The following is a 23,370-nucleotide window of genomic DNA, read 5'->3' as shown; positions in this document are numbered from 1 at the left end:
TGCGATATCACCTAAAAATTGATATCGTTATTGCGAACTGTTAGCAAAATTAGCAAAAGATGAATTCTTATACACCTACAGCAAGTTGTGGCAGCATATGGGCAACGAATGTGAAGAAATTGCTGTGTAGCATTATTTTTGCTCAGTAATTTTCTACGCGAAACGTTGTTCGTTACAATTCTACTGCCAAACTGATTTATGCATGTCAGCTCCAAATACATGTTACGGTACACCGCCGCTGCCTGCAGCAGCTGTATGATAAACTCCTGCAAAAATTCGCTTGACCTTGCCTTGTGCAGTAAAAAGAAGAACAGGCCGCCGCGGTGGCTCATTGGCTATGGTGCTCGGCTGCTGACCCAAAAGACGCGGGTTCGATCCCGGCCGCGGCGGCTGGAATTTCTTTGGAGGAGAAATTCTAGAGGCCCGTGTACTGTGCGATGTAGGTGGTCGAAATTTCCGGAGCCCTCCACTACGGCGTCTCTCATAGCCTTAGTCGCTTTGGGACGTTAAACCCCATAAACCAACCAAAAAGAAGAACAATGAGCCTTCTTCCAATACTGCACCGCAATAAAGAAATGTACTTTTGCGCATGCGCCAATTTACACCTGGGCTGTTATAGGAATGACGTCGTGGAGGGGCGTGGATTACTGCTGCGTCTACCTGACGTTGTTCAACGTATCTCTCTTCTCGGGAGTTTTCGCATTTTCCTGCATCTAAATGCGACAAAGCCGCGGAAGTTTTGTGTACCAACTCGAATTCACAATATGCACGCGTTGCTCATAGAAACAGTGAAGTAAATATTCATTGCAGTAAGAGATTAATGTTCCTACCTTGATCAACTCGTTATTTCCGCCATCAGTCATTCAAAGTAATTGTGTAGAGTTCCAGCTGCCGAGACAATACTATTGCTGAGCTTTAGAGCAGGTGTTCAAAAATTTTGTATGGAAATCCCCAGTCACAAAGCGTTCACATTTTATCCAAACATTTTATCGAAAAATTATAAAGCGAAGTAAAGTTGCATGAACTACGTCAGGATGTTCTTGCTGCAAAAGCGAGCGTTGTGCCGAAGTCGAACGAGCGAGATCATTTTTCCGCAGAAAATCGTGTAGACCATGGTGCAGACACACTATTTCCCAGTGAATACATGCACAAAACCCTACGTGCAAAACCAAAACCAGAACTGTTGCTCAGTTTCGTTTTCAAAGTTGGCGTTAGTTTGTCACGTGACCCGTCAGACGTCCCGCGCCGCGAGCGCGGCAAGCGAGCGGTCGGTAGCCGTCGGGGCGAGCTGCATCGGAAGCGGTGGAGTAGTGGGGTAGTGGCGAGCGTCGGGAGCTCAGCAGTTGGGCAGAGAGAGCGCGTTTGGGGGCAGAACCGAACGGAGGGAAAGGAGACCGGCGTTTTCAGGTGTGTGCGCAAAGTGGAGGCCGGTGCGGCCTGAGGGCCATTGTGGTCCTCTCAGCCATGATCGGCGCGAGCATTCGGCATGCCGTCCTCATTTGCTTGGCGATCCGGACCGTAACTGGTGAGTGACAACCTTAAGTTCGTATTTTAACCGGCGGCTGTGACCGCGTCAAAATTCACTGTACCCTAGCAGCACGGAGAATGAAGGTGTGTGCGGCGACTCGTCGCGCTTCGGTGGCTTCAGCGAGTGAAAATGCGCGCCAAGCGTTCGTTGTTCCTGCATCGCGCACTGATGCGGGGTTTGTTTACCCCCGCTTGTGCTGTAGAGAAACGAATGAAACTGGTGTCAGGCCTTAGCTGGCCGGCTGTGAGGTGCCACAAGGAGCAGAAATAGGTTACGAGTCGCTGTCAATACGGGCAAAGCTTGAAAACATCGCGCATGAAAAGCCGGGCAGAGCAGCATTAAGTGTAAATGCCAGCGGAATTGGGCTTCCCTGGCGAGCTGCCAGCGCAGCTTCCGCGCAGCGGTGAAGGCGCTCGCTTTGAAAACGCGTGTCTGTCCCAGCGGTCGCCTTCGATTACTGGCTTTGAGCAGTGATTCCCGCAGAGGGCAGCAGAAGAGAGAGCCAAAACCCCTCCCCAACGAAGCGACCGCCGTGGTCGTATTCGATGTCAAAGCACACGGTGGGACGGACGGTGAACGGGCGATGCGCGTGCCAGCGCGAGACAGTTGCCTCTGCCAGTGGTAGCGGAAAGACGGCGCTATTGGGCCCGCAGGGCTGCGCATAGACGGGCCGGACCTGGTGCTCCAGGGGGACTCCCTGTGGCTCAACTGCAGCGACGACCACGGCACTGCCCCCAGCGCGCTGTTGTGGTACAAGGACAATATGAAATTCTACTCGTACGATCGGCAAGCCGAGCCGCCCAGCCGTAGCTACCGGGTGCCCGGGGTGCACGTGGACGTGAGTAGCGGCTCCTCCGAGTCAGACGCCCGATTGAGGCTCGCGCGTATCCCGCGCAGCTCGGCCAGTCGAGCGAGGGCTTCGTGCGCTTGCTGGACGCGGATATCCGAACGCGCGGGGTGTACCGCTGCGACCTGCAGCTCGAGCCGGGGGTCGTGCCCGAGCACAAGCATCTGCAAGTCCGGGTGGTCGGTGAGTACGCAGCGAGTTGCCGCGGCTTGCGCACACGTGACCCGGCTGCCTCCTCTGCCTGAACGCACGCCTACACCGATTAATGCACGTGCAGGCGTTGCCCCTGCGGCTGTAACCTCCACCTGTAGTGCGCCTCTCCGTCCCGAGCACTTTCCCTTGCGCTGTGTGCCCGACTACCGCGAGGAATCGAACGACCAAGCGTGGGCGCACAACGAGAGACATGCATGCTTGCTGAAAACTCACCAATGTCTGCTCAGGAGGCTCGAAGTATCCTGGATCTGAAGGCTCCATCCTTTATCATACGTTTTCCAGACGCCACGAAGAAATCGCTGCACCGGGGACGCGGCGCGGTCGAGCAGCACTTCTTCTTCGTCTCGATTTGATCACGAGGGCGCTGTTGCCGGCTAGTTGGTTGAACATTGCTGAGAGGGAACAGCGCAAACACAGGCGCTGACTTACAACTGAAGTTTATTCGAAAGGTGCACGCACAATAAATAGTCTCGAGGCAAGCTTGACAAGTTGTTGTTTTCTTATTCTCATGTCACTCTTCCCACATGCATCGTTCCTTGTTAAAAATTTTATAGCTTTTAAGATTTTATCGCTTTTATCCGGCCCTTTACACCGCCCCTGACGTTGACTCAGCTGACAGCTTGCCTCGAGACTATTTATTGTGTATGCACCTTTCGGATAAACTTCAGTTGTAAGTCAGCGCCTGTTTTGTTCGTCCCTGTGTGTCCTGTGTTTGCGCTGTTCCCTCTTAAATATCGATTTGATCGTTGTCTACGAAGGTCACGGACTCGTGTTTGCTTGTCAACATAAACAGACCTAGGATTAGCGCAGAAAGCGTCCAAATCCATTAGAGGCTGCAGACAGGAGTGAATTTTAATTTCGAACCCGTAAATATGACATCAGCTCCATGCAAGGACCTTGGTGCCTCTGTTTGCTTAAGTCAACCATAATGCGTTCAGCTTTGTCTGCACTGGATTACTTTGTATTTACTAAAATATGGAGCTTTAAATGAATCCCATGTACTTGAGTGGTTGAAGGTGCTCCCTTGTTATGGGATGTTTTTCCGTTTTAGAAGCATGCACTAAAAATAACGGAGCCGCATATATCACTGGCCGGCTCTTCATGAATGCACCATGATAGCCGCCAAATGCCCCATGCCTCCTATCTCGGATACTTCACATACTACACGGCTGCTCATAGCGATAAGCAGCACAAAAAAAAAAATGATAGAGAGAGGCATCGTTATTTCTTGTGGCAGCTGGTAGGAAATGGAAATGGTGAGCGTTAATAAGGAAGTCTGCGGTACTGTGGTCTCAAAGGTTTTTCCCATGTAGTTTTGGAATAAAAAATTTGCAACTTTGAGTGAAAAAAAAAAAAATGGCGACTTATAGTTTCAGTCTCTGAACGGATGAGTGCTGCAATCAGCTTATCACAAGTTTCATTAAAGTACTGTAGAGGTACGCGCCTGATCGAAGCAAGTGATCGAACCTGTGTGCTTCGACTCACGTACTTGAACTACGTACGGCGAATGCGCTTTTATTCATAGAAGCGTTTTTGTGCTGCGTACTACAAAATATATATAGACAGCTGCAACGCTCACGGCGCACCGTAAAGTGCTTCTGTTGGTTCGCTTATCCGCGCTGCAATATCACGCAGATATGGCATACGGCAGGCTTCCTTTTTAATACCGAGTTTGGATGATGTACTTTTCTGATTTGATTAGAATTAATTATATATACGCGTCGTCTGCAGCACTGGCGACCGCCATAACAAGCAGCATTCGCATAGTGCACGTTTAGTGTTGCAACAGTAGGAATGTCTGCACTTCGACGCGCACGTAATTGAACCATGTATGGCGAATGTGTCTTTTTATTCATGGAAGCGCATTTGTGCTGCGTACTACAAAATAGATATGTCTTGAGAGAGCATGCACTTAATTCTCGACCCGTCGCCCTGTTTTATGCTGAAATTAAATTAACGAGTAATTTGGCGGACTTGCGACCGCAGCAGTTTCCATTAAATCGCAAAGTGTTCTGATGTACGAAAATAAAAACAGCTCCTGTTACTTCACGCACCGCACGTGCTATGTGGGGCGGGCGCGGCTGGCTGCTTTTTTCCTCTGTGCGCCGTCGATGGCGGGCTGGACGAATGCTGGCGGCATGCGCGTTCGAATTCACGGCGCCCAACCGTCTCCGGTTGCCGAGCCGCGCAAATCGAGTTGTGCATAAACTCGTTCACGGCGCATTCGAGTCACTTGCCGAAATAACAGGATAGTGCGGCCCTCAGTACGCGCGTCGGTCGTTTCGTAACGGGCTAACCTAATTCCGCTCCTTATGAGCCTCCGCAGGCTGTCGGGCCGAGGACCAACATCCGACGCCGCGTCCAGTTATAGAGTTGCGGCGGTATGTCTCTACATCGCTTGGCTGCCGCCGTTTAAACTGCAAGGGGTGGTCAGAATTAATCCGGAGACCTCGATCCACTGCGGCGTCCCTCACTGCCCATGCATGCGTCGCTTCGGGACGTTAAACTCCACTTACCAATTTGAACTACAGGCGTTGGTTCGCACGCTTTCTTGTTTTTTTTTTCTGTTTTTTTTTTTCACGTTTCTGCCAGAATAGTCAGCATGTCAGCTGTTCAGATGCTCCTGGGTGCGAGTAATTTCGCCTGTTTTGTGCAGGGGTCCCTGAAAATATCGTCGTTGAAAAAGAAGTATACCCCAGATTTGCACTTTTGTGCCACCTTGCCGCGACGAAATTCGTCTATGTTGCAGGATGAAACACCGATGGAAAACCCGACGGGTCGGCCGTTGTCACGCAGACTGAAATTCCACTGCTGTCGGTTTTCAATACTGAAGAAAGGACGTGATTAAAAACGCGGGCCGACTGGATTTCGCTCAACGAAGCCCGGGAAAAATTGCAATGGCCGTTTGCACAGGTTAAAAAACAAATTAAAAAGATATAGTTCGTCAGATTCCCGTTAGTTCACGTAAAACGCTTAACAAAAAAGGAACCCGTAGAAAAGACGATCCTTACAAATTATATTTTCTCTTCCGTTTCAGCCATTTCCGCAGCTTATATATAGTTTTTGCATAGCCACTCTGATCTTCCGCGAACTTCAACATAATTATGCTGCCAAATATTTAAACAGATGTAGCATACAATATACACACTATTTCTTTCACGGGGAGGTCAACTGTGGCTCTAAATAATTGAACAATTGCGCCGTGTAATGCATACGCATCCCTTTTCAATCTTGCCACGGAAAAACTCCTCCTGCCGCCTTCAAACCTGCAGTAACTTTCACCTGATACCTCATAAAATACTCATACCGAAACCTGGGGTCAAAATTTCAAAAGCCAGTCACCTTCATGAGTTAACAAACCCTTGCAAAGACTGCCATTTCTTGCATCCTTCATCGAAATTCTCTCTGCAGTTGTCATTCTTTCTTCTGCTTGTTCTTCTTTCCCAATATAAAATTGAATAAATGCGAGGTTTTTTGTTTATTTGGTTCTCTTTGTCTGTAGGCAAGTGGAGACTCGTGCGAGAAAACCACAGAAACCACATCTTTTCAGCAAGGCTGCAGAGAATTAACTAAATGCCGACCTCATCAAGATCAGCTGTCTTATTTCATCCGCGCTCAGAGCTAGCGGATCAGTTTGGCGGAATCTTTCCACCGTGAGCCGAGGGGATCGCACTACTGCTGAGACATCCGTGCCGAGAACACGCACAGACTCCGCCTGGTGGTTCGCCTGACCCGCCACCACGCGGAGAGAACTGCGGCCCCGTCTGCGCACGCTGTCACAGACCACGGCGCAGCACCGCGGAAGCCTGCGCCGAATGATCAGGCACCGATTTCACGAAGGTGTCTGAGAATGGATCGTGATCGCTCGCCTCGCGTGTGCTGGCCAATACCGACTGATAGCCAGCGGCGCCAAAGCCAAGAGGCCAACCAGTCAGGATACGCCATTTCGTGATAGCTTAGCAAGTGACAGCCGAGGCGCCGGCCAATTACGGCACGTTCTAACGGGAGAACAGCTTTCCCGTCCCACGGCTTGTCCACTGCAACTTCCGCGGCACTGCCACATTTTTCGTTCAACTGATCTCAGCTTGCTCGCACCCGACTCGAGAGAAAGAAAGAAAGAAAGAAAGTACGTGTTGAGTGATAAAAAATGCGCTAACATTATCGTGACCTAGAGTGATACCAGGAAAAACGAATTATGCTCCAGCAGTTTGGTTGTGCTACATTTGTTTGCGCCTATCGATGTAATACGTGCCACGAGCGAAGGATGCAGTTCTTCAGACACAATCGCTTAATATAGCCACCGTGAATAGAAAAAAATTTACTCAACTACCTTCAGATATATTACTGATATGGACATTGCTGTTAGTACTGTGGTTAAGCATTTCTTTCCTGTAAGTTGTCCCACAAGAAAATAGATTCCGGTTGTCACCCTTACGCGATGTATACAAGAAGTTTCTTCCTAACGAGGCAACTCTGTTAGGACAGTCATTTCCGTTTCAAAGCTTAAGCACGTTTTGTGTCACGGAGTATGGGTACCTCACTAAAATGAGGCAGCTCAGACCACGGCTCAAACCAGGGGCTGGGTGGCTTCGCACACCTAAGATTCGCGTCCGTAATTTCGGCAGTCTTAAGTCGGACGGTAGTATTTGCCCTGCGGCGCATGTCCGCCTACCCTCAACACCAGGTCCATTTCTGGGGCAGGGAACGAAAAATTCCACAGGGGAACAGCTAAATTAACGCTCTACTGCTGTTGCTGCTGCAGACAGACTAAACAGTCATCCTTGAGCACTGCTCAAAATTACCCGACAGTCTTATGCTGACCTAGCTGTTTCGATGAATTTACGCCGTGGTTGGTTTTGTCAGCGTGACCGGCGTGGCAGCGGCGCCCGGCTGCTGAACACGCGGGATGTTCTCGCTCGTGCCATCTACGCCGCTCGAGGAGGACGTGAGATCAAACCCGGGCCGCGTTTCGATGTAGGCAAAGTGCAAAGGGTACACCGGAGTCGTACGCCTTCCTTCTTTCACTCCTTCCTTCATTACTACTTCGCCTTTCCTTTTTGCTCATGGGTGGAAACTTGGGCAAGTCGGTATCGGTGATCCATGGCATGATGGGCTGCGCAGACCAAGACGACAGACTAAGAACAGGTACTACACACACCACAGGCGTGTCTGGTCGCCGTGGGTAGAAGTGAGTACAACTCGCTCATCTCTCGCTGTCTTTGGCACTGCGAGCGTAGTCGTCCAGCGTCATGTGTGCGGGTAGTACAGGGAAGGACAGCACCCGAATAGTGATTCTGGTCGGACACTGTTTTATCCGGCACTTTCAGAAACTGTTCCCGCCGACGAAGATGGCCTCCATGCCGCGACGCATGCTGTACACAATTGAGACAGTATTGGGCAAAAGGACGAAAAACCGAAGAAAACTACCTCGTGCCAAAACAACTGCGGCGAACATACCATATCGGGCAGATTTATTTTCTGCTGAGGCAGTAGAAAAGAGGCTTCCTTTATCGTTCCTTTGGGGTACACTACATCATTATTGGTTCCTGCAAATGCACCTATGGTATACATCAAATGACAGCTGCCTTCTGATTTTTTTTTTTTTTTTCATTTTTATCCTTCATTCTCTCAGCAGCTGACACCTTGACGCCGCGTTCCCTCGTGAGGGGGTAGTGCCGCCTCGCTGAGAGGCCCCCGGGCGTATGAAGTTGTCGCAGCCGTCTAGACGCTCGAATCGGTGCATCATCCTCCTGACTTTGCGGCGGCGAACCTGAGAGCCACGTTGCGCGGAGAAGCGGCTCTCTAGTCGTGTTTGATCGTACTCCCCGCGTGCGCAGCGTTGTCGCGAGGCTCCTTCCGACGGATCCGCGCGGGCGGCCAGCTGGAACTCGGCCAGCGGCCTCGACATCTGCTCACGGCTGCCGCGATACGCGCGGCTGCCCGCGGCACCCGTTGTTTGACAGAAACCGAGCGGGCGCAGTGTTTGCCGCCGCGCGATGTGTCGCCCCGCGCACCGAGGGCGGGAACCACACCTGCATAGCTAGTATACTACCTCGGTGCGCTCGACACCGAGCTGTGCCGTACGCGATTGAGCCGATAGATAGATGCCAGAAGTCAAAAACGAAATTTAGCTCAGAGCAGGCCCTTTAACCAATTGCGTCGGCGTAATGACTGCTTTAGACGGCGTGGCACCGTAGGTGGCTATATCAGGTGCAAGACGGTTGACCGCGATGCCACGATAGTAACTGATCGCTTACTTACCATTGGCAACTGGAAAAATGACCTCAAGTGTCCGGCACACGTGCACTTCGGAGATATTTTCGCGTATCTGGCTAGAACAATCCTGGCTCGCACAGTGCTCAGGCACTGAAATCCTATACCAGGCGCTTGAAACCGGGAATGTCGGCAAGGGGGTTATTTCAGAGCTCGGCACCCGGTTTCTGCTTCCTAGAGGCCCTTCACAAAAGCGACTGCCGAGCCCTACAAAGTGTGTGCGCTCGTGAGCGAGTACAACAGCGTACGAACGAGCGCCATACTTGGCTGAGCGATTATTCTCTCAGGTATAGATGTTTCTAGCTTATCTCGTTTAGATTACGTTCTTAAGTAGACGAAGCGCACAAAAGGCTGCACACACACAGAGAATAACACGGGACAGGTGCTTCTCTGTCTGTTTGCTGTATTGTGCGCTTCATCTACTCAAGCTATGGACCAGATTGCCCAAGAACGTGTTTTACTGCTGTAGATCACGTTCTGTCTGACAAACACCTGGTATCACTGCTAGAACGTATACTATCCATGCACGGTAAATGTAGCGCGAAACAACGAGTGCCAAGCTCTTGCAAAATAGCGGGCCAATTAAGTGTGTTTTGTACAGTATTGCATAATATTCATCCAGAGCGCGGTTATTCAGAAATGCAGAAACAGATTTTTTACTCGGACCCGACTGCGCTCGAACGCGGTATGTTACGATTCCGGGTTGGAATGCGGCTGTACTTGAGCGGTCAGGTTGCTGACATGCCCTTGTGGGCCGTCTCGTGACAGAAGCTAGCTTCTTGAACACGATTTGTTGCACTGGAATAACCTGAATGCCTAACAAGAAGTTCTTCCAGCGATCACACGCCCATCCGGGCCCTTGAGCGCACGACCGGTTATGATTGCAGTGCCATTCGTTCGGGAGGACAGTAAAGCAAACTAAAGGCGCGGTTATACTCCGACGTAGCGCGCGCGCGCGTGCGCGCGCGGCACGGCGACGTCACGTCGGCGAAACGCGACCCTCTATACTCCAGCGGCGCCCGACCGCCAGCGTGTTCGGCGGCTTCCGGCGCGGTCTGACGGAGCCCGGCGCGGAATGCAACCGGCTGCATTTCGCGCGGGCCGCGCCGAGAGCGCGCCGGAGCCGCTCACCCAGAATGCACCGCGCGCGCCTCCCACGCCACTCCTCCCCTCTACCCCCTTCGCCGCTCGCCTCCTCTCCCAGCCGGTTTTCGAACGAAGAACGTTCTGCGCATGCGCTGCCTCACGTCGGAGCGGCTTGAGTGTAGAGCTCCCGAACTGAGCCTGGCGTACCGTCGCCGATCTGACGTATCCGACCACAACCGGCTCTCGCCCGCGCGCGCGCTACGTCGGAGTATAACCGCGCCTTAAGTGCTTGCTTGTTAACCCAAAGTATATGGGCGCACGAGTTATATAACCGGATAATCTGCTTACAATTAAGCGCACGTCGCAAATACTGACAGCACTCGACGTCCGTCATTTTGGAAGAAGGAAGAGGTCTTTGAACGACTTCAGAACCTATTTTTTTGCTGCCTTTCGCTATTCGGAAGGTGAAAGAAATGTATATGCCGCTGGTCTTCTTCCATCGATCAGCGCATTCCACCGCACAACAACTCGACGGCATTGAGAAAGACACAGAGAACTGTCGCCACACGAGACCAAATCCACTGCATCACGCCGACAGCAGCGGAACGTTTTGCCAACCACGCCGAGCCACGCCTTTCGCCCCTCCCTCGAAATGCCGTCTGCACTTGGAGACTGCACTTCCCCCTCTGGAGAAATTGAAGGGGAGGGGGGGGGGGGGGGGGGGGAGTCCATCCTTGGGAAGAGGCTTTTTCTTTTGGCGTCCATACAATGGAAGCAGCGTGCCCAGCACCTCTTACCTGCTAGTGCAAGCACCTAACATATACCGATGGTCACCCTTGACCTCAGTCGCTTGGGCTTAGAGACAGCTGTTCGTCTGCCCGCTAAGCCAACGCCACCTACACTGGCTAAGCACGCTGCTCCCTCGAACACAACCTCGGTTTAGAATCCTGCATTTTTTTTTTGTTACGGTTTACTGGCCGTTGCCGCCTAATAATTTCTAGGCAGCAATTTAGAGACCGACTCGCGGTAGAGAGGCGGAACGGCGGCAAGAAGAGCAAAAGTGAAAGTTACAATGGTGGTGTAAATTACCGCTATGGATTACGCCGGACGATTTCGGCATTCCCGCCGGAGGAAGCAAAAATAAATTTCTCGAGGGGACTAAAAAGGGGCGCGAGCGCGGCCTACCTTACGACTCCCCCCCCCCCCCCCCCCCTCTCTCACCTGGCGAAGCGAGGCGGCGGGCGTGCGTGCGGAGAGAGGGTGAAAGAGAATAAACTTTATTTGAGGAAGGCTGCCTTCTTGCGCAGATAAGTACTGTCGCTTAGTGGCCTTGATCCCTTGGATTTCAGAGACCTGGTCAGCTTTGTTTTTGCGCAATTTCCGCTTCTACTGGCACAGGTCCGAGCTGAGCAGCGCGGTCTCCCACTGTTTCGCTGTGGTTATTTGGCTGAAAGGGTTATTACTGCATGCCCACATGATGTGGTTGAGGTTCGCATGCTCTCCGTAGCTTTTGCATTTTGCATTCTGCAGAGCATATGTCTAGGCGAATTTTAGCTAGCTTGGGAATGTGTGTGTTCAGAGCTGCCTGAGAGTGGTTCTTGCTCTTGCGTGCGCGTGGGGCTGGGAGGAGGGTATTCCCTTCTGCTTGTGTGATAGAAAGTTGCGATTTCATTAAAGGTAAGTAGATGGTCCCTCACTGATTTGGCCACGCGTGGTTTGGGAACACTCCTGGTCCCGCCCGGCGAGTGATTCCTCGGGGTGTGTTGTTGAGATATACGCTTCCTGGTAGGCCTGAGTGTTAGTTTGATTCGAGATTTTTTTTTTCTTTAGGGGGGGGTGTGGGGGGGGGGGGGTATTTGGTAACTCGTTTTGCGGCTGGGGGGTCTTCTCTGCCTCTGATGACGGTCAGAGGGTTCCAGATGGGTGAGCTCTGTCGAGAAGGCGCAGGGAGAGAGACGCAGCCTAGCGCATGCAGCGGCGCGTCGGGCTTGGTTATTTTGCGTATTTTGCGTGGTGTTGCGTAGAGTTATGCAGTTCTAGGTCAGGCTTCGCGCAGCGGAGTAGGCAGGCCTCGGCTTTCGGGAAGTCGTGAAGAGCGAGCGTTGAGCTCAATTACAACTTATTGTGTCAGCTTCGGTAGCTGAGTAGTAAGTGTTGCCAGCTTTGTTAGCTGATTGCGAAGCTTCTCTCATTTTTGCGTGCAACTACTTATGTACCGCTTTTGAAGTATTACAAAGTCCAGTTCATCTGTTCCTCCGTGTGTCATCCATTCGTCCATCGTCATCGTCTGGCTGTCTGCTAAATCAACGTGCACCTCGAAGCAGTAAGGTGGAGAGGAAGAACCTGGTCTCCACTGGTGGCGCGCACGCCCGCGTAAATACTTTCGGCGCGACGGGCGCCTGTGGAGCAACTGGCAGAGGGGCTCTCTACGGCGTCTGGCACGCCCTTCCAAGGAGGGTCACCGATATACACACGGCCACCTGCCATCGCAGCCGTCGCGTGCCCGAGGCACCTTTCGCAAGCGATGCGGCGGCGCCGAGAATGATAGCGCTCCGCATCGAACGAAGAAAAAAAAAACTTTCTTTTCGCAGTGCACAGACATTCTGTGACGTTGCGTCACAGTTGCGATCAGGGAGCGCCACTGCCGTGCTTCTCCTCAACTGCGTCGTTCGTTTGCTTTCGAGCTTCCCCGCCGTGTCGGCGACAGAGGTCGTGGGCGGAAAGTAGCTTTGACGACGCTTGCTTCTTCTGTGGCTGCGCTGTTTTCCTTCCTCGCATCAGCCGAGCTCTTTTTCCTCCTGGGACGGCGTGGGCAGCGCCGATCGTGCGCGTGCGCGCGCTGGGCGCGTTACGCAAGAACGGCGACCGAGCATTGGACGCGCTCGATTTGTTATCTCGCGCGCATAAAAATCCCTCGTCCGTAATCAAGGCTTACGACGGGGCAGGAACGACGAGCGTGCGTCTCGAGGGCGCGCGTATATCAAAATGATCTCGCCGGGGGCTGGGCGTTCGTTAAGAATGCCTCGATGTTCCGTTCGGGCTCGGCCGCTTTACCTACCGGCGGTCGACGTCCCGGCGGCGTCGGCCGGACGCCGTGGACCGTTACGAGAGGGGCCCGGCCGGTCCTTTGTGGGGAACCGATCATGCATATTCCCGCTGCGGCGGAGGACCTCCCGAGAGGTGCGCCCCGGCCGTGCTGAAACAATGATGGAGTGCGCGACGCGCGTATCCGGGCTGCGGGCCCACTGTCAAGGTCACCCGCAGCGCTTACGTAAGCGAGTGAGGAAGGAATCTCTTTCTTCGCGGACCCGACGGCCATTAATTCCGTGCCGCCTCCTCTGGATTTTCCGATTTCGGGACTGCCTCCTAAGCACATTCGCCGAGCTGAACCGCCGATGATTATGCGGTAAACCAGGCGATAGCGCGAGCCACTATATGGCGTAGAGAGCAATAGCGAATCTCCAGCGAGTAGAATTTCAAAGCTTGCATCTCTTGCCCTCACGGGGGGTGGTCGTCGCACATGTTTGTTTACGCTATTTTACGTGTCTTGTGTGTCGGATTATGCGTGAACTGCTGCCCTGCTGGTGTTGAACGTTTATTTCTCGCCCCTTTTTTGGTTCGCGTGTATATTCTGGCTCTGCCCGCGCACATCTGCTAGCCCACTTCTTGGCGGATGGCATGCTGCTTCGTAGCTGCAGTTACCCCTCGTTTGCTTTTAGTGCTTAACCATTTCCGGGCCACGTTGGTGGCTGCTCTTATAACGCCCGCATAGTATAGCAGTCGCAGTGCATATGCTGCCTTAGCTGACTTGGCTGCGCACCGAGCTGTAGCATTACGAATGCCGCGACGCACGCTGACCAAAAAAAAAAACAATTTTGTGTGTTTGTGCTCTAAACGATGTGGGAATCGGCTTCCAGTCATAAATTGCTCTCCAGAACGGCAACGTTTGGAACGTTGCCACTGGTTTCGTTGCCCCCGCAGCGGTTTACGCTGGCCCCCTCTGATGTGGCGTTGTATTCTGCAGAAGATGCCAATGGCATGAGGCGCTTCCAGCGGAATGGAACACGACCCATGTAAAACGAGTGGCGAGGAAGGCCATGTATACCTCGCAGCCGCGAGTGAAAATAGCGCTACGTTTTTCGCCCGTTCCGTGTGAACGCCCTGAGTTGCGCCCTCTAAGGATTGGTTACTGAAATTTTTGTAAGGTTTGTTTGCTTGTTTGTTGAGTTTTATGGCACACAGGCAACTTTTGTAAGGGTGATGAAGTGTTGCGCGGGGGCCGCAAGGTGTTGCCAACACTGCCCTGTTATGTGGTGCTTTAAACTGCCCGTGCATGCCCTGGCCTTTTCATTATTCGGCGCGCACAAAGCTTCTTGGAGGATTTCGCCATGTCCTAGCTTGCAGACGGCGTAGGAAAACGCAAGGCTCGTAGTGGCACCGCGAACGGAAACACACATATATAGGCACCGGTGTCGTCATGCCCCTGAAGTCAAATTTATCTCAGAATTAAGCTTTTCGATAGCATGTGCAGGCAAATGCAAGCTGAGCAATTTAAGCTTTACGCACGAGTAGTGTTCGGTAAGTTTTGCCTCTTGAGCTGTTATATTTTTAATAGCTGACGGAATTGAAAGGCACCACCTTTCTAATGAAAGCTGTGCTAGTGGAGTCGTACATTTCAGGCACTTAGGGGAACCGCCCCAGGTTGAATTTCAATCAGCGGAGTAGCTACAGCGTTCGCCAGACCGCAGCCATGCGGCTGAAAAGCCTTCGGATAAGTATTCGCGTTGATACCGGACGGTAATCGAGTTTTTCTAGGAGGCTAATGTGTGTAGCTGAGAACTGTGGACCGCTTTCTGCATAACAATACCATTCTGCAGCTAGCTCAAGCGCCCGTGTGTTTGTGTGACGCATTACTGTGTAGCGATACGAACGATGCTCGCCACTTGGCAGCCGCGGCGGCGCTCTGGGTGGCGGGCGCCGCCGATCATTGCGCGCTGTCAAGGTTACGGCCGCCTTCCGGGATTGGGCGGTCGCACAACAGAGACCTCGCCGGGTCAATCGCACCGCATCCGTGCGTGCATCATCGATCCCCCTAGGGGCCCAGTGCGAGGCCCGCTGCGGTGCTGGACTTTGAAGCCGGCCCGTGGAGGATGCGCGATGGGAAACGATTATCCGCACAAGGCCCAGCGGGAATGGAAGGTCGCACCGTTCTTGGCTGGAAAGGGAAAGAATGAGGCAAAAGGAAGCTTTTCTCGCGGTTTCCTCTCTTCTCGTTTGTTCAAGGTTCCAGATTGCAGACAGGCTGAATAGCTTGACAATTTGCTCCTCCCCCCGGTCAGCTTCTGTGTCTCCTTGCCTCAAAGTGACCGGATAAACGTCCCCGTTGGTCGGTGTCCTTTCTCTGAGAGAACGCTTTCACGGTGGTATCTCCGAGAAATTAAGCAAAGGATAGGCGACTTTTGACGCACACATGTCCGACATTCTTGGACAAAAATTTTGAATATTGGATAACTGTAAGGTACTGTTATGGAAATATTGAAGGCCATGGTCCATTCTTTCGAAGTGTAGTAATATCTTTCTTTTAATGTTTTTCCATTCCTCGCATCTAGCAGTTAAGTCTGCCATCGAAAACCAATGAGGAACGCTTTGGGCGTAGCAAAAACATAAATAGGAATAAAATGGAAGCCGGCCGACGGGAGATCTGCGGAGGTATTGATTGTTGCTGTGAAGTCTTGCAATATATGAAAAAATTGCGTTCATAAACTTTTTCCCGTCCAAAAATGCACTTGTCCAGAATTGCGCTAACTGCGTGTGCCGGATCTGACTGCGTAGCTTCCAGCTCTTTGTAAGCCGAGAGGAGGGGTAGAACAAAGAAGCCTTATTCGCTGTTTGTTCCTCTGTCCTCCGCGATGTTCGCTGCGACGTAAATTCTCAACGAGTCCTGGTGCGGCTTCCGCGCAGCCGCCGACCTGCAGGGCCCCACCCTGAGCGGCATCAAGGCCAGGTACCGGATCGGGGAGCGCATCAATGCCACCTGCAGCAGCGGACCCTCCAGCGAGGGACCCACTCTCCGGTGGCTCATCAACGACCGAGAGGTGCGTATGCAAACGCCGCTCCCGAGGACGCGCCGCGCAGGGCTTCCCCGCAGCCCCCTAGCTTCGTGGGGAAGCCCTGAGCCCATGCAGCTTCCTTCTGCGTCTTCTTAATTAGTGCGGAATGCATTCTGAGGCTTGCGGACGCACTTTTACGTGTTCAGCCCGCCTGGATAACAGTGAAGAGCGTCACTGTCTCTACAAGCGTACAGTGGTGAGCAGCCTTGTCTAGAGCGCTTGAGCAGAGCGCACTTGGTAACAAAAACCGAAATTAGAGAGCAGCCCCTCATTACAGGGCAAAGTTTTCGTGCCTGCTTTGTTTACGAGGCTATCTGGCGCTACTTCCGTGCAAGCGTTGCAGCTGGACCCTAGAGGCTGCCACAAAATCTGGATTTGTTTGCAAGGAAGTGCACCGCCCGAGCGCTCTAGACAAGGCTGCTCACCACTGTACACTGCGTGCATGACGAAGTAATTCATATGTTATCCATGATATCCAGGTGATGTTGGAAAAGGAATCAGCTTCGATGGGGGACATGGAAGCTTCTTCTTTAGTTCTCTTTATCCTTCTTTCTATTTTTCGATCATGCTCACTGCACATAACTCCTCAGTTTGCCTTTAAACTATACTTCAGTCACTTTCTTTGCTAGTCATCAGTAAGCCCATGGCTAATTCCCCCTCTTGGCTATATGTCATGTCGGAACAATAAGAAAAACATGGATTTATATGGGGACTCCCGTGAGAGCAACAGTGGAAAGGTGTTGTAATCCCGAAAGCACAGTCAATGGGAATTCATTTCTGCAGAAGTTGCACTCGGTTGTAGCCCGCGTGTCTCCATTTTTTTTTATTTTTTTTTTACCCCAGACAGCTAGTGTCTGTTTTAGCTGTTGATAGTACCTATTCTTGTGTGCGCACTGCGTCTTTTTGTGTCCTGTTCTTTAGTTCTTTCGTGCAGCGCTTTACAATGCAGGGTGAGTATACATGCCATTTAAATCTGAAAAGAATAAAGTTTGAAAATCCGATCTTCAAGGTCCTTAAGAGTATACTTAAATTTCTTTGTATACTTAAGTTTCTTTGAGTCCCTAATAACACCTGAATATCTCTATCGTGAGAAGCGTGTATAAAATTATATAAAATTAATAAAACTCATCAGTGGGCAAGCGATCATTCATTTTCCCAGCACATATTAAAATATGTCGAAGCTTGGAGAATGCGCTTTTTATATGGCTGGCTGTGTTGAGACAGCTGCTATTTTTAGACGTTCTATTAGCTCTGGCCGCTAACAGTGTTGCGTTTTTTCATCATGCATTGACGTTTGGCGCTTTCAGTCCGAAGGTTTGTTTGCGCTGCCGAGCTTTCGCAGATGAAGTCAAGCAATGCAAAACATTCCCTGGAAAGCATTATTTACAAAGTGCGCAGGGCTCAGTAACTACGGTTACAAGGATGGGGTTGCGTTAAATGCTACGAATACGCATCGTGCAGGAACACAAACCCGGCGTAAAATACTTCGGCCTGCTTGGTGTAGCGATTCATTTAATTTTAGTTCTCTGTGATTATTCACGGCTTGCTAGTGACGTATAGACACATGGCAAGAACACGTCCATGCTGCCATTTATGTGCATAGACCCTACCCCATTCATCTGCATACACGTGCCCGTGCTGCTGTTTTAGTGGGCGCGGTGACAACAAAATTTTTCGGGATTGACGACGCGTAAATTCGTTTCAAAAGAATGAAAACTGCAGCGCCGTAGAGGCTCGGGCATCGATCGACTGCGCTAGCGTTCTGTTTGCGGGCCGCTGAGTGAGCGCGCACGACGACGCATTTGACACGCGCCGAAAAGATGTAAACAAAAATTGCTGCGTGCCGCCATGTTCTTGGTCCTTTGCTTCCCCACCCCCTGAATGCCGTCCAAATACGGTTTTATTTGGCTACCATGGGCGAGGCTGCATTGAGAAGCGGTATGTGGGCCATGAGGGGCGTTGTAGTGGAGGGCTCCGGAATAATTTCGACCGCCCCTTTGACGTGCACTAACATCGCGCCTTTTGTTTTGCTTTGTATGGCCCTCATTTTCTCAAAATCTTGATGATGATGATGAAAATCTTGGAGGCTTGTGTGGGCGGAAGAAGGAGCGCGAGTGGGAAAAGGAGAGGAGGAGGCACTCCTAGCGATTCATTTAAAAGGCGAATTTAAGATGAAAATTATACTGTTGGCGCAGAAATGCTGCATCACTTCGTACGATCGTCTGTCATTTCCTTTCTTTCTTTCTTTTTTTTTTTTTGTTTGCGGCCGCTGCATTTGGAATTCGACCCCACAATCTTGGGGTTATCAGCCGAACGTCAAAGCCACACTGAGCTACCTCGGCGGGGCTGGATGGAGCAGTTACTTGAAAATTGAAAAGCGAAACGCCGTTCTAAAAGGCGGAGGAGGAGGTTCAATGCGAAACTATGCACGAGTAAGTGCAGGCTTTTCCTTCTGGGCTCGTTCCCAATGTCTTGAAGGTGAGAGGAACTGTCGTCCTGAACCCTCCGAAAGTTGGGACCCCTCTGCACGGCTTCGAAGCAAATCCCTCCCGGGCTCTTTATCGACAAATGCTGTGCTTGACCTACTGATACCCCTCCGCCGTGGTCTCTGACACTGACGGCGCAAGCGACGTGCGTGAGTAGAGAGATGACTGACTAGCTGTGGCACCGGGAGAGTACAGGGAGTTTTTGCAGGAGCAATACGGTCGTTTGGGACATGATATATTTTGTAGGCATGCCCTAAATGGAGCTGCAGAACCCTCTACTTGTGGTACGCCATGGCCTGGCAACTGTTGAAAGGGTTCATCGTGAACCAGCTAGTTGTAGCGCACTGCGGCAGAGAAGGCAGGCGGCATCCTTGAATTCCCCACCCCATAAGTTTTGGTGACCGTGCGACTTGCGAAACGGCACCATAATTGCGCCATAAACCCCATCAGTGAATGCACATGCCCGTGACAGCTGCGCATTCCTATGGCTCAGCTAGCAGACATCTTGGGCATACCGTGCACCGTATTACCGTTACCGTTACCGAAGTACAGGTTGTGAGGCAGGTTGTGAGGCAGGTTGTCAGGCAGGTTGTCAGGCAGGTTGTGAGCGACCAGCGACCCTCTATGCAAGGCTTCGTGGCTCAAAACTGTGGGTTTCTAAGTGGACACAGGCCACCACCCACCGCGGGTTCGAGCTTCGCGCGAGCCAAGGGCCCCGATCAGCCGTCACCACACACACACTGAGACACCGATGCAGCGCACTCAACCTCCGCTGGGAGGAGAGCGATTCGCCGCAAAGAAATAAGCCTCCAAGTTCACAAAGGAGACGTTTATTCACATCGTCCTCCAGCTGATACACACACACTCAATAGTCACCCCGTCCCGGGGGCGCGCGAGGAGCAAGGCTCCGCTGCGCGCACGAAGCGACTCGAGTAATGCGCACCGCTAGCACGCCGCTGCAGGAGAATGTCCCCGCGGCAGTGCTGTGATCTCTCTCTCGTGTCGACCGTTGGGCCGGTTGCGAGAGAGAGTGGGCATTCAACGCAAGGTACGCCTGTCAGAGGTCGCTGGACCCCGCTGGACAGGCTCGAGCCGCTGCAGGTCAGAGGACACGTGCGGGCGAGCTCGAGTAAGCACTGGTCCGAACGGCAAAGGCCGGCACGGACAAACAGTAACGTACGCACCTTACGCTGTCTCGGAGGGATCTCTCTCTCTCGTGTCGACCGTTGGGCCGGTTGCGAGAGAGAGTGGGCAATCAACGCAAGGTACGCCTGTCTGAGGTCGCTGGACCCCGAGTGACAGGCTCGAGCCGCTGCAGGTCAGAGGACACGTGCGGGCGAGCTCGAGTAAGCACTGGTCCGAACGGCAAGGCCGGCACGGACAAACAGTAACGTACGCACCTTACGCTGTCTCGGAGGGATCTCTCTCTCGCTGGGCCCCGCTCGGACGGTCGCGGGATCCGCGGCCGCCAAAGCGGGTCCCGGATTCCCGCCAAAAGGCGCCAATGGCAAAGGCCCTTGGGGAGCCGGGGCGGAGCTGTGGCTAAATGACAGTGATTAGTCACCCAGCCGCCTCTCCACCGCCTGAGGCGGGAGCAAGGGAAAGAGGAGAAACAACGCGGGCGGCCGGCACAGCCGCGCAAAGGCGACGGCGGAAAGCCAGATTCCCACAAACCTAATGAAAAGTAAATGACCAAGGCAATGCTCATCTATAGGCAAGAAAAATAAAGACCGAGCTGCATTGGCGAAATACAGTTCGAAGTCGTTCATGGGTGGTGTAAAAATTATTGCGTTGTTTGTGCTATATGATGATTTAGCATGTATTGTAAATTGAACCGAAGGCTCTGGCTGCCGTACAAATTCCTCGTTCGAGAACCGTCCCATTCTTGTGGCTTAAAGGACTAGAGAGTAGAGACACCACCTTTTTGCTTGCGTATTTCCTTCTTTGAAATGATGTGTGCTACACGGGAACGTTCGAATGACATCTGAGCCGAATTACATTCGAGGATTAAAATGACATTCGGACTCGACGGACTCCCGCGGTGCTACACGGCACTTTCCAAACGCATTCGAAGCCTCAGCTCGTTTTCAGTGTACAGCGACGACGACGGCGGCGGTCACACTAGTCCAACAACGACACTATACATCACGCTCAACAACAGCATGCGATTACAGTGAAATATCTAGTTTACTATATTATGATTGTAATGGGACAAGTTTTTCAGGCCGACACCGACGAATCCGATCGGCGAACGGTCAGCCTTGTCGGCGGCTGAGCGAAAGCACGGTGATGAGGCGGCGGTGTGAATATGTTCGCGCTTCTAAATGAGCGGAACGAACGGCTATATTTCACATGTGCACATCTGAAAACTCACCAGCGATAAGCGCTTGCCAAATTAATTTCAGTCGACGACGACTCCCTTCCCTTCCGTGAAGACTAGGCGAGTCCGCAGGGTTGGTTCTGTGATTGCGGCGGTTGTGAAGAGCGAATCACAAGCTTTAGCAAATGCAAATGGTCACTGAGTGTAGTTTTGGAAACAGTGACATGAAATCAACTATGGCTTACATCGCAGGGCACGCATATGATGAACGGGAAACGCCGGTGTGACCCGGACTGCCGAGCCGTGCTTTACGGCCAGTAGCAGTCGTCGCCGTCGCTAGCTTGTGGATAACAAGTTAGGCCGTTTCAGTTAAAGCGAACGGTCGTTGAACATACTTCTGGATAAAGTGGTTTAAAATAAAGTACTGATCACGTCGGAGGAAGCCGGGACAGGAAGCGAGAAGCGCTGGTCCTGCGCGATGTCAACAACCCGGCTGTCAAGTGTTTCTCAGGCGTGCGATCGCATCATCGCTTCCCACACATTGTCGCACTGCGTAAACAAGCACGGGTACAACCGGTAAAAAAGAAAACAGTCTGTTTAATAGAACTAATGCGCAGATTGCGTTTTATGTCATGAAAACGAGCGCTAGCTGTTCGTACGCAGCGATGAAAAGAACAGTATGAGTGCAGTCGTCCTCATCGGCGCACTCCTGGGGAAATTTCACGCTGACGCGGTAAATGTTTGCTGTAATATTATCTTCAAGCACTCCCTTAGACAGAACACGAGCTATTTGCTAAACTAACAGCAGAAAAAAGCGAGCAGCGGGTACCGAAATGAACAGCCACAGAGCCGAAAGCAGTCGCGCGGCTGTGGGCGGGGCGAAGCGACGGCAGCGGCGTCTGGAATGTCTCCGCGGAGCTCCGTCGACTCGAATGTCATCTGAACCGAATGCCGTTGAAAAACTTCGTGTAGCAGCGTTCGTTCGGCAGTCGAGTCGGATGACATTCGGTTGGAAGGCATTCGAAACGCCCGTGTAGCAGGGGTAGTGCATGTATCGCCCCTTGGTATTCCCCTACGTTTGCTAAATAATTTGTAATTGAATTTCTCTTCTTGATGCTAGTAAATTTAATGATGGTTCGTACCCTTTATTCGGAGGAGCTCAGACCTATCCAAACGCGGTGATTCGGCGATGATGAAGGAGACGATCACGCTGATGGTGAAGTATATTTACAGAATTTACAAAAGTGCAAACTGCAAGTTAGAGAAGCAAAGTCACACAGACAATTGCACAAACTGTAACTTAAGCGAAATGCTCTCACAGAGAGAAACAACCCAACAGGGCCTTACTTTTCGACTAAAGGTTCTAGTTAAAGCTTACAGGTGCAGTAAAATTACTTGCGAAACACGGAACTTCTACTTAGACTGCCGTATTGTACTGTAAGCACTTGATCAGTGGAATCGTTGAATATAACCAAACCAGACTTAACTGCACTTAAAGCCTAGAGCGTCACCTTCGTCTGCACAGTTATTAGCCAGAGTATCTTGCTATCTGCTAGTAGCTAGGCACGGGAAATGCAGCGCCACCTGCGAGCTGTGTTATACGCGCGCGAATAAAAAGAAAGTGATGTCCGAAATGGCCGGTACCGCGTGGGACGTCATATTTACAGGTATTCTTGGCGCGGATGTTGAATTTTTTTTTGTCCTACATATAAACGCAAACAGCGGCATGTGTTTTACATGGTGCATGACCAAATACATAGGTTGTTTCGTAGTTTTCGCGTTTTACTGTTAACAGAAGCATGCCAAGCGGTCACGAAGGCGATGTACCGATTAATTGTGTGTACCATTAATAAAGCAAGGTAAACACTTGAACCAGCACTTAATCTGACTTCATCGGCGAATGGCGATGCAGAAAAGGCGGAAGCAGCAAATGACCTTACCTACATCGTTAAGTCTAATCCCGTGAGAAAAGTGGCCGCTGGCTGCAGTGGTACGCGCGCGGGCCACTGCGCCAGGCGGCATGCAGTTTCTGCGCCGACGCTTTTGCAACGGGTCCTCACCGCGCTGTTTGACTGCGCCAGGTTCGTCGTGGCCAACGACAGCGAAAAAGGCAGCCTGGTTGCATATGCGTGGCATGGCCCGCGTGTGGGATTGGAGGGCTCCTGTCGCTTCCCCGTCCCGACCCGGCTTCGAGTGATTGCTACCGGAGCTCTAAACAGTCAGTCCCCACGCGCTAAAAGCCAGCATTAGTCTCCGCGAATTCCTGCGTCCATCCGTTAGTAGTCTGTCAGTTTCGTGTTACGACGTGCAGAGTGCTGAGTTCATTGCGGGATCGTGGTATTCGTCCTGCGCATGCGACGCCACTGCACTGCGCAAGCGCACGCAGAGTGCCGGCGTAGTGACGTCAGTATAATCGCGCCCCGTGCAGCTTCGTTCCAACCGAAGACCGCTTTTGTGCGTCACGAGCGCAAGCGATACTGTGCTGCGGGCATCGCGGTCCGGAGATT

The 23,370-nt window shown here is 51.9% G+C and overlaps 1 protein-coding gene across 1 annotated transcript in view; it reads left to right on the top strand.

The window, feature by feature from the left end:
• The first annotated feature begins 1,248 nt into the window (after positions 1-1,248).
• LOC149349593 (uncharacterized) overlaps positions 1,249-23,370 on the top strand; it is a 59,747-nt gene continuing 37,625 nt past the window's right edge. Inside the window, exons 1-4 of the mRNA XM_089578606.1 lie at positions 1,249-1,525; positions 2,182-2,366; positions 2,426-2,558; positions 15,909-16,042. Of these exons, the coding sequence (XP_089434732.1) occupies positions 1,465-1,525; positions 2,182-2,366; positions 2,426-2,558; positions 15,909-16,042 (513 nt within the window). The 5' untranslated portion in view covers positions 1,249-1,464. The remainder of the gene's footprint in view (positions 1,526-2,181; positions 2,367-2,425; positions 2,559-15,908; positions 16,043-23,370) is intronic.

This window comes from Amblyomma mixtum, chromosome 3, assembly GCF_055824585.1.
Source record: "Amblyomma mixtum isolate Tamu chromosome 3, ASM5582458v1, whole genome shotgun sequence".
NCBI lineage: Eukaryota > Metazoa > Arthropoda > Arachnida > Ixodida > Ixodidae > Amblyomma > Amblyomma mixtum.
The sequence above is the reverse complement of the archived record's forward strand: the minus strand, read 5'-3'. Positions and strand labels throughout refer to the sequence as shown.